At 38.8% G+C, this 14,910-nt stretch overlaps 1 protein-coding gene across 1 annotated transcript; it reads left to right on the top strand.

Annotated features, from left to right (window-relative positions):
* Positions 1 to 2,240: 2,240 nt before the first annotated feature.
* Positions 2,241 to 4,082, top strand: BBK36DRAFT_1126970 (hypothetical protein; the record flags this gene model as incomplete). The annotated part of the gene is made up of 1 exon (XM_024891447.1): positions 2,241 to 4,082. The coding sequence occupies one exon, from the start codon at positions 2,241 to 2,243 to the stop codon at positions 4,080 to 4,082; it is 1,842 nt and encodes a 613-aa protein (XP_024746867.1).
* Between the last annotated feature and the right edge of the window lie 10,828 nt (positions 4,083 to 14,910).

Below are 14,910 nucleotides of genomic sequence, written 5' to 3'. Positions count from 1 at the left end.
TATTTATATTTTTTTACACTCACCCGCAAAACGAGGGGCTTTCTTTTCAGCTCAGGGCGAGTGGAAGGGGAAATCTTATCAGATGGGGAGATTAGATTAGCGGAGATCGATCATGGGATTGAATCGGTGAGTGGCTGTACTACTCCATACGAGTACCACCCTTGACTTGGGTGGCTCTTGTGTTGGGGAGGCTTCACCGACGGGGACTCCTGTGATGTGCCTCTTGTGCTACATACTTCGGTTTCCACTGTCTTCTAGAGTTGGTATCGCATTGAATCTTTTCTGCTGGCCACGAGGGCGCATGTCCGTGTGCATCATTCACACAGTATTTACTGTATTGGGAGTTGAATGCATAAACAGCGATTGCTTGTTTGCTGGTGAATCGCATATGATTTGCTAACCTTACATACATTCCACACACCTGCAATGCTTTACTACCCGACAGCAAACTCGACGAGAAGGCAGGATTGGATGCAGGCATTGGGCCAGCATGCGCATGAGCTGCCGAGGAGGAAAAGAAACGACCGACTTCGGGGGGGGGAGGCGACCCGACTCCGCAAAAGGGGAGCGAATGAATGGCACGCAGAGATTAGATGGGATTGATAAGATGAATCAGATAATTTTTTTTCTTGGGGGGCCACCCGCGCAGGAAAAGATGGGGGCGCCATTGCGGTTGGGCAACCGAGGCAGCCCCCCCCCTCTCTCCTCTCCCCCATGCTTCACTGCGACCTTATGCTGGCTACGCTATTTGGGTCTTTGGGCTGGTATGCATCATTGGGAATGGCGTGAGAGAGGTGCTGGTTTGCGTAACGCAAAATGGGAAACGTGACAATTGTTGCTCGCTTCCAATTTACTCTGCTTGCTGAAGTCGAGACAATGGGAGGGTTTGACGAGGTGAATCAATTCGCTGAAGCGGGCAATTGACCGTGTTGTACTCCGTATTATCACCTCCCTTGTCCTTGAAGCCTGGGGTTTACTCTTTGTGAATCGTCCTCGTCGGGACAAGAAGATGTAAAAAGGCGCAACTTGTTTGTTGAGGACCTGCCAGGAAGGGCATGTACCGTGAAGCGGGCCCGGAGCGGCGCAACTTGAAAAGTCGGCTACCTGTAGTCAGCCAGATTGGCAATTCGTAATTCGACCAACCCTGAAGCATTTCGATTTGCTCGAAACTGCAGGAACTGCTTACAGTTGTTGAGTTGGTTGTCATCCATGTACGAGTAGTAGTACAGTAATACTAATAAGTTGACAGACAGTGCGGCATGCATGCATGCATGTCTTGGAATGGATGGACGTACATACATGCTACACACAAACACATGCATGCCGTCATTGATTGATAACGATTGCTAACAGCCTCTCGTGTCTTGTTCTGACGCAACTCGCCCACTGTGCAACAGATGATTGCGGCCACCCAACAACCAAACAGACTCCGTGCCATTCCCAGCGGTTTATCAATCAGCCAGTAATCAATCAATCAATAAGTCAGAACCATCAAAGCCGGCGTCCCTCATTATTCAATGAACTCACTGGTGGCGCTCTGCCACGCTCCAGTCATCGGAGCCCGGCCCCCACCGCAGCCAATCAGCGCCTCGGGGGCAACCGGGCCACAAGGGCTTTGGCTGTCCCAATGGCAAATTTCACGTTGAATGAGAAAGAGGAAAAAGCTGGCTTCGGCGGGTCTGTGTGGCTCCGTAGACGGCCGATGTTGGGGGTTCAGGTCAAAAGAGAGCGCAGATGCATGGATCCGATCGGCTGTGTGTGGCTGTCATAGTTTATTACCTACTGTTACTGTACCAGCTGGTGGTGCGTTTGGTTCCCCAGAAAAGCCTCGGGTAGCCGTACTCGGGTTTCTGCCCTTTTCTTCCTGCTCTTTCTCTTCATGTTCTCTCGCTCACCCTTAACCTTTTCGACATCAAACCACCCGATCCCGATCCTCGTACGACTCAGCAGTCGAGTCTTGCCCCGTGAGCTGTGCACCGCTGCCGCGCACGGATCCAATTCGCCTGCATTCTCCTAAATTCAGCCTCCTTTGCCCCGGTTTTGGACGATCTCAGGCTTGCTCATGCTACCGTTGGCGGACTTGGCCGAACAGACCTCGCCTCTCTGATCCCTCGACCTCTCCATACCTACTCAACAACTGCTATTTCTCCTTTCCTCTATTCTCATTTCCCATTCTCTTTTCAATTCTCAACCAAACGAATCTCGCTTTTCTTCCACTTCACACAATCGCACAAAAGAGCATGATGCAGTCTGTGCGAATGCAGAACCTGTCCCTCGGGACAAACGAGGGCATGCCCACAACGCCCAAGGCAGAGTCAATTGCTCCGTCGTTGACCTACTCGGACGAGTCAGACGACCAGGACGAGCCCCTTCGAGCCGAGCAGCCTCGCCAGCGACGCGCCTCCACAAGGCTGATTGCCCAGAATGCCCGCGACATCCAGCGCATCACGGGCGAGACGACCGCCGAGTTTGTTACTCGCTGCTGCGGCGGGGGCTGCTGCTTGATGGGCGGGGCGAGGCCGGCCGGCATCGAGTACGAATCCGTCCCGTTGCCCGATAACGAGGCGTTCCGGTCCCTCGGCCTCAAGATTGGCGACATCCCAAAGGTCCTGACCAACATTGTCGACCTCCCGGAGAAGAAGATCTCCTTCAGCTCAGTCCCCAAGGCCCCGAGCCCGTCCTCTCCCACGGATTCTGCGATTTCTCTCGAGCGTGACGGCAGCGATGTCGACAGCGGCAACAACCTCGGCCGGATGGCCATCGACAAGCTCCAGACCGTGGACACCACCATTCAGCCGCCGCGATTCGTTCAGCCTCATCCTCCGTACAACGTTTATGCGGCCAAGATCCACACAGCGCGCGAGCTGACCAAAGCTGGCGCCGAGAAGCGCACCTACCACTTTGACCTGGACATCACCGACTATCCCGACGAGGAAAACACCGATTTCAAGGTTGGCGGTGCCATTGGCGTCGTTGCCCCCAACTCCGAGGCCGTTGTGGAGGATGTCCTGGACGCCCTGATGGTGCCGCGCTTCCTGCGAGACAAGCCGGTGCTGTTGAAGACGACGGGCGGGCGCTGGCCTACCGTCTGGGGAGACGACAAGCCGCGCGAGCTCGTCACCACGCGCCGGGATCTGCTTACCTGGTGCGCGGACCTGCAGTCGTATCCACCCACCAAGGCATTGCTGCGAGTGCTGGCCGAGCACGCAACCGCCGACAATGAGAAGAAGATTCTCAACTTCCTTTGCGCCGCAGAGGGGCAGGGTGCTTTTTGCGACTTCCGATCCGGCCCCAGTGTCACCGTTTCCCAGCTGCTGCACGCCTTCCCCAGCTCCCACCCGCCTCTGGACGAGCTGCTGTCGACGCTGCAGCAGCTCATGCCGCGCTTCTACTCCCTCTCCAACGACCCGCACGAGTCCTTCCAGAGGGGCGACCAGAAGCAGCACCGCCTGATCGAGATAGCCGTCACGGTGCACGAGACGGGCGACTGGCGGGAGGGTTCTCGCACCGGCGTGGGGTCCGGCTTCTTTGAGCGACAGGCGCGCAAGTTCATCGAGGCCCAAAAGGCCGGGGAGAAGGCGGAGTTTTACATTCCCATGTTCAAGGGTCTGATGGCGAACCCCCTGGCCAGGCAGTTCAACGCCGAAGGCCCGATGCTGCTGATTGGAGCCGGCGTGGGCATCGCCCCGTTCCGCGGCTTCGTGCAGCGCCGCCTGAAGCAGGCCAACTGCGCCAACAAGGTGTGGGTGCTGCAGGGCATCCGCGACTCGCTGCTGGACGAGATCTACAGCGGCGAATGGGGCGTCCACGAGGAGGAGGTCAAGCGCGTGGTGCAGAGCCGCCGCGGCGAGGGCAGGTACGTGCAGGAGGAGGTGCGGAACCAGGCCGACCTCGTCTGGAGCATCGTCAACGCCGTCGACGGCCGCATCTTTGTCTGCGGCAGCTCAAAGGGCATGGGCGAGGGCGTCGAGGAGGCGCTCGTCGACGTCGCCATGGCCAAGGGCAACCTCGAGCGCGAAGAGGCGCGGAATTACTGGCAGCTCAAGAAGGAGGCTGGCCAGTACATTGCCGAGACGTGGTAGATGTCTTTTTTTCTCTTCTCTTTTTCTTTTGACACGCTTTTGAGCGTCTTCATCTACAGTTGTCACATGCTCTTTCAACCAACCCAGAAGACGAAGCACAAAAAAAGGGGAAAAGGAATAAATGGTCACGCAAGTCCCCGCGGATCCGGAGCGCGAGCACCTGGAGGATGCACGTATTGGGGAAGACGAAGCATTACGGGAGTTGGAGTTGGTCTTGGGAAATGATTTGGTACTTTGGATGCATGCTGCATGCCTGGGATACTGGGGAAGGGGGCATATACAAGAAATGCATTGGGCTCCCTCGTCGTTTCTGAGAGGGGGTCAGTGGGCGTATCGGGTATTGCATTTGTTTTGAGTAGAGGTACCTTTAGCCTCTTGTTAATTCACGTATATGGGTTGGACCTCACAGAGGAGCAAAGGATCATGTTTGACTGTCGTCTATGAGGATCGGAGTGCTCAGTTGTGCACATGGTTGAAGCAGTTTACCTGACTTGTGGGTATGACGAATACAATTCAAGTAGCAGACAAAACAAAAACATCATATCTCGTTGAAGACCCGAAAAGAGACAGAGCGTCCACGCCACAGTCCACCGATAAGATGCATCCAAACGTCGTAGTAGTAAGTCATTAATCAATCCGAGCACCGGCCATCACCTTCGGTAGACGACGCTGATCCGGCCGGCAGCCGCCAATCCACAATTCCCAGCTCCGCGGCTTCTCGAGAAACAAGGACGAGAGAAAATCACAAACAACATGTCTTTACGGAGCTGTTACAAAGAAGGGGGGACTGCCGATACTACCAGGAATATCTGTCTACGCATGAGTGGTACATACTGGGTAAGTGGTACGATGTGCGTGTAAGTGGGTGTTTTTGTCTTTTTTAATTCCGGCGCTCCGGAGTTCGATGGTGCGCCGGCGACGGGGGGGGCGGGATGGGAGTGCCGGGGGGGTTGGGATAAGAGCGAGAAGCGAGTTGATGGAGAGGGAAAACGGATGATTGTCGGGTTGGAGACTCGGGAGTTGGGGAGTAGGATACACGTATCTGACTTGATGAAAGATGCTAAAGTTGAGGTAATTTCAGGGACTTGTGCTGAAGAGACGGGAGGAGACTGGAGTGAGTGGTTGTCTGGGTCTTGTGATGGATATTGCGTGATGCTACGTTAGGTGAACTGGCGACATTATCCTAAGCGAAGCTGCGAAGCAGCTAAGCGCAGGGATTACTAGAGAGTTACTGCTTCTTAGCTTCACTTAGTTATTTAATTAACGATTTCCTAAGCGCTAGGGAAGTTAAAAAAAAAGTTATATAGCAATTAGTTATTTTTGCTTTATTAACCGCTTTTAAAGGTATTTAAGACTCCTAGTTATAGTGTTTTTATAAGGTTAAAGTTAGTATTATAATATTATAATTATAAAGTCCTGAGATCCCTTAATATCTATATACTTTATTAATATTATAAATTGTTAGATTATGTATATATAGTCTAGAGTATTATAATAATATTAGTACTAGATAAATTAGCATTATTTAAGTATTTAAATAATACTAATCTTGTCTTTTATAAATGCCTAAAATAAGAGGGAAAATGCCTTAAGCAGACATCTTAAATAATATCTCTAGAAGTTAACTAATAAGTATTGCTAATTTTAGTTATATAACTATATAAGCCTAGTAATATATATAACCTATACTATATGTTTATAACGCTTAGGTAGTAACCTATATATATTATATTTATAAATATATTTTTCTTTTAAATCTTACCTTAATTAAGACTTTTAACCTTTAGCCTTCTTAAGTATTTATTATAGTATTATTAATAGTATTATTAATAGTATTATTAATAGTATTATTAATAGCTCTTGCTACTGCTATAGCTTCTGCTGCTATAGCACCTCCTCTACTACTATTACCTAAAGATCCTAGTCTTATACTTTTTAAAAATGCTTTTAACATTCTTATATATAAGTGCACTTACTATTTATAGTTTAAGCATAATAATAAATTTATTAATTTAAAGAAGCCTAAAGGCCCCCTTATAGGCAAATGCCTAAACTGCTGCTAATAGCAGAAAGCTAATAAAAAGCTATTTACTAAATAATATATTTATTCTTTACTTCTCTCTCTTATAGCTATTACTAACCTTACTATAGATCTCTTAAGCTATAAGGTTATTCTCTAGCTTAAGTAAATAAGTTATTTCTAATGTCTAGTTGCTTAAGCAGGCCTAGTAGTATAAAGTTCTCCCCCTTTAGCAGCTATAGCCTATTACCCCTTATATTATTAGTCTTGCTAGTCTCTTACTTCCTTATATGCCTAGGTTACTTTCTTATATTAGTAGCCTAGTATAGTTCTTTTATTAAGGCATAAACCTTAATAATACTTTTTAAGAATAAGATATATATTAAGAGCAGGCGTTAATTTAATATAAGCATTATATAGCTTAGCATGCTAAGGAGGTTCTCTCTTTAACCTTAATAACCTCTTAATTAATAGCTATATCCTAACCTTCCTAGTCTAATACTTAAGATAATAAGTATTATAACTTTTTCTTTTACTATTTATACTAGCTTTTTAGGCCTTTATTTACTTATAATCCTGCTTATAATGCTTATATTTATTATATTAACGCTCTTAAAAATGCAGATACTAGGCACTAGATATATTTTTATTATAGTTAGATATATTTATAATTTTACTTTCTTATAGCGCTAGGTAATAAACAGTCTTTTTACTAAGCATGTAGTAAAGCAAGCTAATTTAGTTAACCTAGTTAACTTAGCTAATATAGCTATTATTTAGAACTGTCTCTCTTTAAGGGCAGGTATAATTTAAATATATCTTTTTTATAATAAACGCTTTTTTTTTAACACTCCTAGGGCTATAAGATAATGCCTATAGCTACTATTTAAGAGCTAGTTAAGCTAGACATTCCCTTTAAGGGCAACCTTAGCGCTATTACTTTAACACTATCTAACTAGTATCTTATTAGCACCTAGCAGGCATAATTAAATAAGCACTAAATAAAGCTTTACCCTTAATATTAAACTAGGTGGTTTAGCTAATGTCTTATAAGCAGCATTTACTACTACTGCTAAGAAAAGGATATAACTTACTGCCTTAATAAACTACACTTCTATTCTACTAAGAATAACCTTAATTTTAAAAATATACTAACTTATCTCTTAAAGCTATTCTAGGTTAAGGAGATGCTTATTATATATATTTATATCTATATATAGATATTCTAGTACTATAAGTAATAGTATAAGTATTAAGGGCATATAATTAGTTTCTTATATAATACTAAAAGCATATATATATAACTGCTATTACTTCCTTTAAACCTTAATATAATTATCTTATAGCCTATTAATAAGATAGACTAAGTATATATAGTATAGTAATTTAAAAAGCAGTTCTATATATGCTAGTATTATATTTAATAATAGCTAATATTCTTAAAAAAGCATTATCCTAGCTATAGAGATATCTTAATTAATAAAAAGCAGCTTAGCTAGCTTTTAGTAAATAGAGATATTTCTTAAGATATCTTAAACTATTACTAAGCTAAAGTTAATATTAAAAAAGTAGTAGCTAATAAGAATCTGCCTAATAGTAATAATTTTAATATTACTGCTATGCTTAACCTTATTATAGCCTAGGCTAACCTTAATTAGCTTTATATAAAGCTAGAGGGTTAGGCCTAAGCACCTTTTAAGTAAATCCCTCTCTAACTATCCTAGCATGCATTTTTATAGTTATTATAGCAGCAGTAGCCTTACTTATAAATGCCTAATATTTAGTTAACCCTTTTAAGCAAGTTTAATAAATTACAGCCTCTGTTATTCTTTATATTTCTAACTCTTTTTCTAAAAGGTTAGGCTAACTTTATCTAGCCTTATATATGCCTTATTACCTACTAGCAGTACCTTACTCTTACTATAAGGTAGTATAATAGCTATTTTACTTAGTATCTGCAGTTTTATTATATTAGGTTTAATATATATATGCATTTCTTTATAAATACCTGCAGCTTTTTTTTTATTAAGAGGCCTGGCTAGGCAGCTTAGTATATGCTTATAGTAGATAATATTTAAGCAGTATTTAATAATAACACTCTTAATACCTAGGCCTTGCTAAACTTTATTATTTACTACTTAGGCAGCCTTTAAGGCACCTGCCCTTACTAAAGCAGTAAGAGGCAGGCCTTAAAGGTAATAGTATATGCCCTAGGCTGTCCTAGCACCTTCTTAATATTTTCTATAGTAAATAACTACTAGGAGAGTCTTTAACGCTATATGCCTTATTACTAAGCATAGTAAATAGCCTTTAATTAAGATAAGATTAAGATTTTAATATAGAACCTTAAAGATAACCTTTATATTATAGCCTATTATTTTAACTTCTAGTTTAAGACTTTCTTATAGATTATTATTCTCCTTAAGCTATAGATATTAAAATATTAGTATTACTATAAGTAGCAGGCTTATAACAGTATTTATATTTATAGGCTGTACTAGACTAAGGATAGCCTAAAGGTTAATCTCTTTAATATAGCTAATTATTAAGCGTTTACTAATTATTAAGGGCTATTTATAAGCGCTTTTAATCCTTAACCTAAGCGCGCTAATCTGCATAAAGAGGGTAACCCTTTAGCTTATAGGTAATAAGAGCTAATATTTTAGCTTCTTTTAGATATTATTAATATTATATAAGTTTATAAGTGCTTTAAGGCATATTGCCTTTACTGCTGCTAGCTCCTTAATAGCAGGCTTATAAATAGTAAAGTCTACTAGTTTTATTTCCCTTATACTTTTTATAAAGGCCCTATTTTAATATATAATTTTAATCTTATTTACCTTATATTTAATAGCATATATAATAATATAAGGTTAAATAATTATAATTACCTTTTTACTATTATATAGCTTACTAACTATAATATCTCTCTTACTGTAAGTTCTTATACTATCCTCTCCTATATTATAAAGTATATTAGTAAGGCTAAGGTTTATAATGCATTATATAAAGATATTACTAAGGCTATCCTTCTTATAGTTAGCAGTAACTAGCCTTTAGTTAGCTTTATAATAAAGTTTATAAATAAGTTAGCAGCTAAAAGAGATTAGTTAAGCCAGGAGGTTTATTATCTCTTATTAAACTTACTATTATAAAAAAGCATATATATTATAATTACTATTAACTGCTAACCTATTAAAGCATAACTCTAGACTAAGATTATTATTAAAGGAGGTATTTACTTTATGTAGTTAATATATAGTAAATATCTTACTTAATAATTAAAGTATAAAGATATAAGCTATTTTATATAGCTTACTATAATAAACTAGTCTAAGCTTAAATACTTTAAAAAAGCAAAAGCGCATATTCTTAATTATTTCTTAAAATACTACCTAGATTAAGAACTAGATAAGCTTAAGCAGTATTACTATATGCAGCTTATACTATACTATACTTATTAAAATCCTATAAGCCTTATAACTATAAAAGGCATTTAATTTAGCAGCTTTTAAAAGGCCTTTTAGTGCTATATTAAAATACACCTTAGCATACACCTTAATAACTACTATTCTAACCTCTTACTACTGCCTCTTAAAGAGTTTAAAAAGGAAGAGCAAGATAAAGAAGCAGTTATTAATAATAAATAGCAGCAGCTAGTAATATAGCTGCTAAATCCTAAGCTTAAGATAAAAGATATAAAAATGCTTAAAAATTGCCTTATTAACCTCTTCTATAATTAGTAACTTTATATTAAGCATTATCTAGACCTTTTATAGCTTAAGAATTGCTATTAGAAGTAGCTAAGGAGTAATAACCTCTTTATTATAAAAGATGCTATAATAAATATAAAGATATAGCAGTTAAACCTTAAGCAGCGCTTAGTCTTTAATCTATTTATTAACTATCTTAATAATTAACTTAACTTTTTAAAGCTAAACCCCCCTCCTCTTTATATATAGGTTAACAGCCTAGGTAATACTAGTAAGTCCTTCCTTATTAAGGCTATCTTTATAAAGCTATAGTAAATAGTGCCTTTTAATTAGTAAGTTATAGCTAGAGCTATACTAACTAGCATAGCTATAAATATAATTAATAGCATTATACTCTATTCCTTACTGTAGTTGCTTATTTTTAAGATATTAAGTAATTTACTATCTCTTTCTACTATTAATATCTTTAATATTTATAATAAATTATGCTATATTTAATATCTTATTATTAATAAAAAGTCTATAATAGGCTTATATATAATAGGATATATTAATTATTAACTATAAGAGATCTTCCTAGTATACTAAAATAAGTATTTTAGCGGTTAAAGCATCCTTCTTTTAAGCGACTTTTATTAACTACCTCTAGTTATAAAACGCCCTCTTTTTACTATAGAGCCTTAAGGCAAGATTAATCTATTAGGGCATAATGCATATAGGTTAATTAGTATTATAGTTAAGTTATAGTAGGTTATTTACTAAGCAGGGGATAATTAGGCTTTATTCTGCCTTGCCCTTTAACGCCTGTATTAGAATGTTCTTATAATTAAAAATTAGCATTTACTATATATATAAACTTAGGCTCTGCTACTATTAAACAAGGTCTAGTAATTTAACTTAGCTATCTAGATCTATCTTACTAATACTTAAGTTTAAGAGTATAACCTTAATTATATAAAGAGGCTAAGCAAGCTATATATCTGCATTATGGCTTTTAATACTAGCCTTAAAGCGCAAGAAGCTAATTCTTTATTTACTAGAAACCTTAACTAGCGCTTATATCTTTATATTAGCATATATATAATATTAATAAAGAATATCTAGATATTTATAAGCCTAGTTAATAGTATAATTAGCTAAGTTTATAATATCTTATAGGCATAAGATATTAAAGATCCCTGCATCTAGCATCTAGCTATTATACTTATAGAATTTAATTATTATAATAGTCCTCTTTATCTTAAAGGAGCATAGTTATAAAAAGTAGTGCCTATCTTTTAATCTATTTAAGACTTTATTAAGGGGAGCGCCTTATGCAGCTAAATGTAATTTCCCTTAATAATAGCTTATACTATTACTATTTATAAATTATAAGGCTATATAGTAAAACAGGCTATAGTTAATATATTATAAAAGGATTTCTCTATAAGTTTAATATATATAATAATCTTATATATTAAAATGCTGCAGGGCATTTTATTTAATGCTTTTTTTAATTTGCCTGCTATTTATAGTAATACTAACCTAGCTAAGGATCCTTACTACTTTAATTATTAGCAACATTTACCCTAGATAATACTAGCGCTAACTGCTATTTCCTTTACTTAAATTGTCTTTATTATTATTCCTTTCTTTCCCTTTTCTTTTTTATTACCTTTATAGCTTTATTATATATAATTAATATCTAGATAGTAATAGCCTTGCCCTTTAATACTAATTATATATATTACCTTATATATGCCTTTTATATAAATAAATTCTAGAATTCTATTCCTTTTCTAAATTAAAATATAACTAAAGACTAATAATTATAAAAACAGTAATAGCACCTTCCCTCTTTAATACTAGCGCCTATTTATAAAAGATATACTTAGCTATAGTCTTTTAAGCCTTATAGGCCTGCTTATAGCTTACCTTATTATTATTACCTTTATTATTATTATTTAACTTAAGCGCTAGATCCTTATTATTAAGCATATTAATTATAAGATAAATAGCTATATAGCATTGCTTTATTACCTAGCGTATTATTAGCATAAAGTATAAGAAGTAGGAAATTTATAAATAAACCTTCTTATCTTCCTTATTAATAGCATAATTAAGTCTTTAAATAAAAGGCATAAGCTAATAATAGCTATAGTATATATTTAGCAGTAAAAACAGTCTAGAAGAAAGGAAGGAATATATTAAGGTCTACACTTATAGCTGCCTTTATTATAAAGCTTATAGCGCTAAGAGCTTCTCTCTAAATCTATATATTAATTAAGAGAAGTTGCCTTCTTACTAGTAATAAGGCTTTTAATATAATTCTTATATAGCAGATCTTATAAGGTTGCTACTGCTGCTGCTGCTATTACTGCTACTGCTGCTGCTGCTACTGCTGCTTATAATAAGCCAGCGCTATTATTATTAACCTAAGACTGTATTATCTATTTCTTTAGCTTTTACTAAAAGTAATATAAAGTTAGCGCTTAAAAATATAAAGGATAGAAGGAGATATATTACTTTAAAGGAAGTGGCCTTAAGTATAATAATAGCTTTGCCCTTGCCCTTAAGGTTAGCTTTATGCTTGCCTTTTAGGTTAGCTTTTTTAAAAGGTATAGTAAAGATCTTAAGCAGGTTAATAAAGAGGGTGGTAATAAAGATAAAGGTAATAAGCATAATAATAAAGGAAGAAGAAGAGGGAAGAGAGCAGGAATAGTAACTTAATATATATATTCTATTTATAATATATAAGGCTGTTTAGTATTTAATACTATTATAAATGCCCTTTTATTTAATTTGCATTCTACTGCTTATATTATAAAGAAGCTTTTAAAACAGTAGCATAAACATAAAGCATAAAGCTATATATTAAAAGGCGCTAAATACTAAGCATTTTATTATTTAGTTAAAGCAGTAATATTATAATAACCTCTTTTAAGCATTATGTGTATAAGCTTTACAGTCTCTTAAGCCTTATATATATATATAAGCGTTATAATCTCCTCCTTTAAGCCTTATATATATAAGCGCTATAATACCTTTCTTTAAGCCTTATATATATAAGCGTTATAATATCTTTTAAGCCTTATGTATATAAGCATTATAACCTATCCCTTATAGGTAATAATATCTCTTCTCCTTATAATACTAGCTAGATATTAGCATTATAGTTAGTATAGTAGTTTAAGGGGGGTGGCAGCCTTTAGCTATTATATTAATTATATATACACCTGCCTTTTATATATAAGATATTTAATAGAATAGCTAGAGTAATAATACTGCCTTATAGTAAGGCGCTTAACTTTTATAAAAGCAGTTAGAAAAGAGGCTTTAAGCTTTCTTACCTATATAAAAGCTAAGTATTATAAAATAGGTAACTAGGTCTTTAAATCTAGCCTGCAGTATATTAAAGCTAGTGTATAAAGAGTTTTTACCTTTTTACTATTCTAGCTGTCTTTCCTTATAATAAAATAACTTTTATAAGCAGCAGATTATGCCTGCTAGCTAGGCTTAAGCATAGCTATAGTAGTGCTTAGCAGAAGTAATTAAAGGTATAAAGGCATTGCCTCTCTTACTATGCTTATAAACATAATCTATAGCTTTAAGAGGGCCTTTTATATTATAAAGCAGCTAGAAGGTTAAGCATTTAAATCCTATATAAGGCTTCTTTTTATAACTTTTTTTTCTATATATGCTATTAAGGCTGTTAATAATAAGGCTCTTAATAGTAATAATAATTATAAAGAGGGCAGGCAGGGCGTAATATTAATTATCTGCGTCTAATAGGGCGCTAAAGCTGCGCTTGCGCTTTCCATACAGCAGCTTCACTTAGGCCCTTATAAACGCCTTTAGCGGGCATTAGACTTGTAACTGGGTAAGGAGAAGAGGGATGAGATTGGTAGAAGATGCATGGAGATTAGGAGGAGGGAATCGTGCATGTCACGGAGTATATTATTCGTGCCTTGTATGGGAATGCGCATGAGGCGCTGGATGTTTTGTCTATCCGTCTACTTTTCAGGGTAAGATTGGTGCGTTGTAGTTTGCGACTTGGAATGAGCTCGTGAATTGTGACGCTTCTTCTCCGTGCAGACGTAGAATCCCAAGTATCTGAATGTACAGAATCGAAAACACTGCTTATACAAAGGAGGATAATGCCCAAGCATCTTCCTCTCTCTCTCTCTCTCTTTGAATCCCGTCGGCATACGTACATATCTCATCCCCCGTCTCCCATCATGCGAAGAAGAAGAAGCCACAGGTTGGTTCACAGTCACAAGCCAATCCCCCTGCAGCCACCAAGGATCCCACTGGGCGGGCCGAACACCCGATTATTAATGCTGACTTATCCGATTTCCAAGTCCCTCCCAAGCAATCTCTGGCATTTTCTTTCCATTTTTTCGGCGCGCGGCTCTTTTTCCTCTGTGTGTGTGTGGCTTCTGCGTCTTTTTTAGTGGGGGTGGCGGAAGGAATCTGAAAGAAATGGAAACGCCCCCTTTGTTTGGACGATTCGATAGGATCCAGGGACGATGGTCAGAAACTTGTCAGCGGAAGTTGAGGTTTGTCCCTTCGTATGTCTGTGTTCTGCGATCCGGTTGGCGAGTGTCTGATCGATTACTTTGTGACGGGCATCTTTGCGTCGTGTTCGTCAGCAGTGTCTAAGCCAGTGGGCTCGGAAAAGCGACACGACAGCAGTCGGAGAGGATTCGGATAACGGCTAACGAGCGGCCCTGTGGCTCCGAGTCACGAACATACCTACTAGTAGTTAATACCGAAATCTGAACTTATCGCGCGACTTGATCCTTCAGGGATTGTGTTGAACATCCACTTCCAGCCCCATCATGTGCATGGCAGAAATGCGAGTCGGGGGGGTGGGGGGAGGATATCCGAGACTGGAGACTGGAGTCGGTTCGCTTTGGCTTTGCTTTGCTCATGATGCCTAATAGCCGTGGGAAGGGGGAAGCACATTTCGAAGTGGCTCCATTGTTTTCTGCGGTTGTTAGCTTTGCCGTGACGATTGCTACCCTGGGTGGCGTGGAGAGCAAAGTCGTGGTGTGTGTTTTGTCTCCCTCCTTGATGTCGCGACTACAAGTATAAAGCATATCCACCTCGACTT

This window comes from Trichoderma citrinoviride (assembly GCF_003025115.1).
Source record: "Trichoderma citrinoviride strain TUCIM 6016 unplaced genomic scaffold BBK36scaffold_13, whole genome shotgun sequence".
NCBI classification, from domain to species: domain Eukaryota; kingdom Fungi; phylum Ascomycota; class Sordariomycetes; order Hypocreales; family Hypocreaceae; genus Trichoderma; species Trichoderma citrinoviride.
This window is presented reverse-complemented; position numbering and strand designations above follow the sequence as displayed.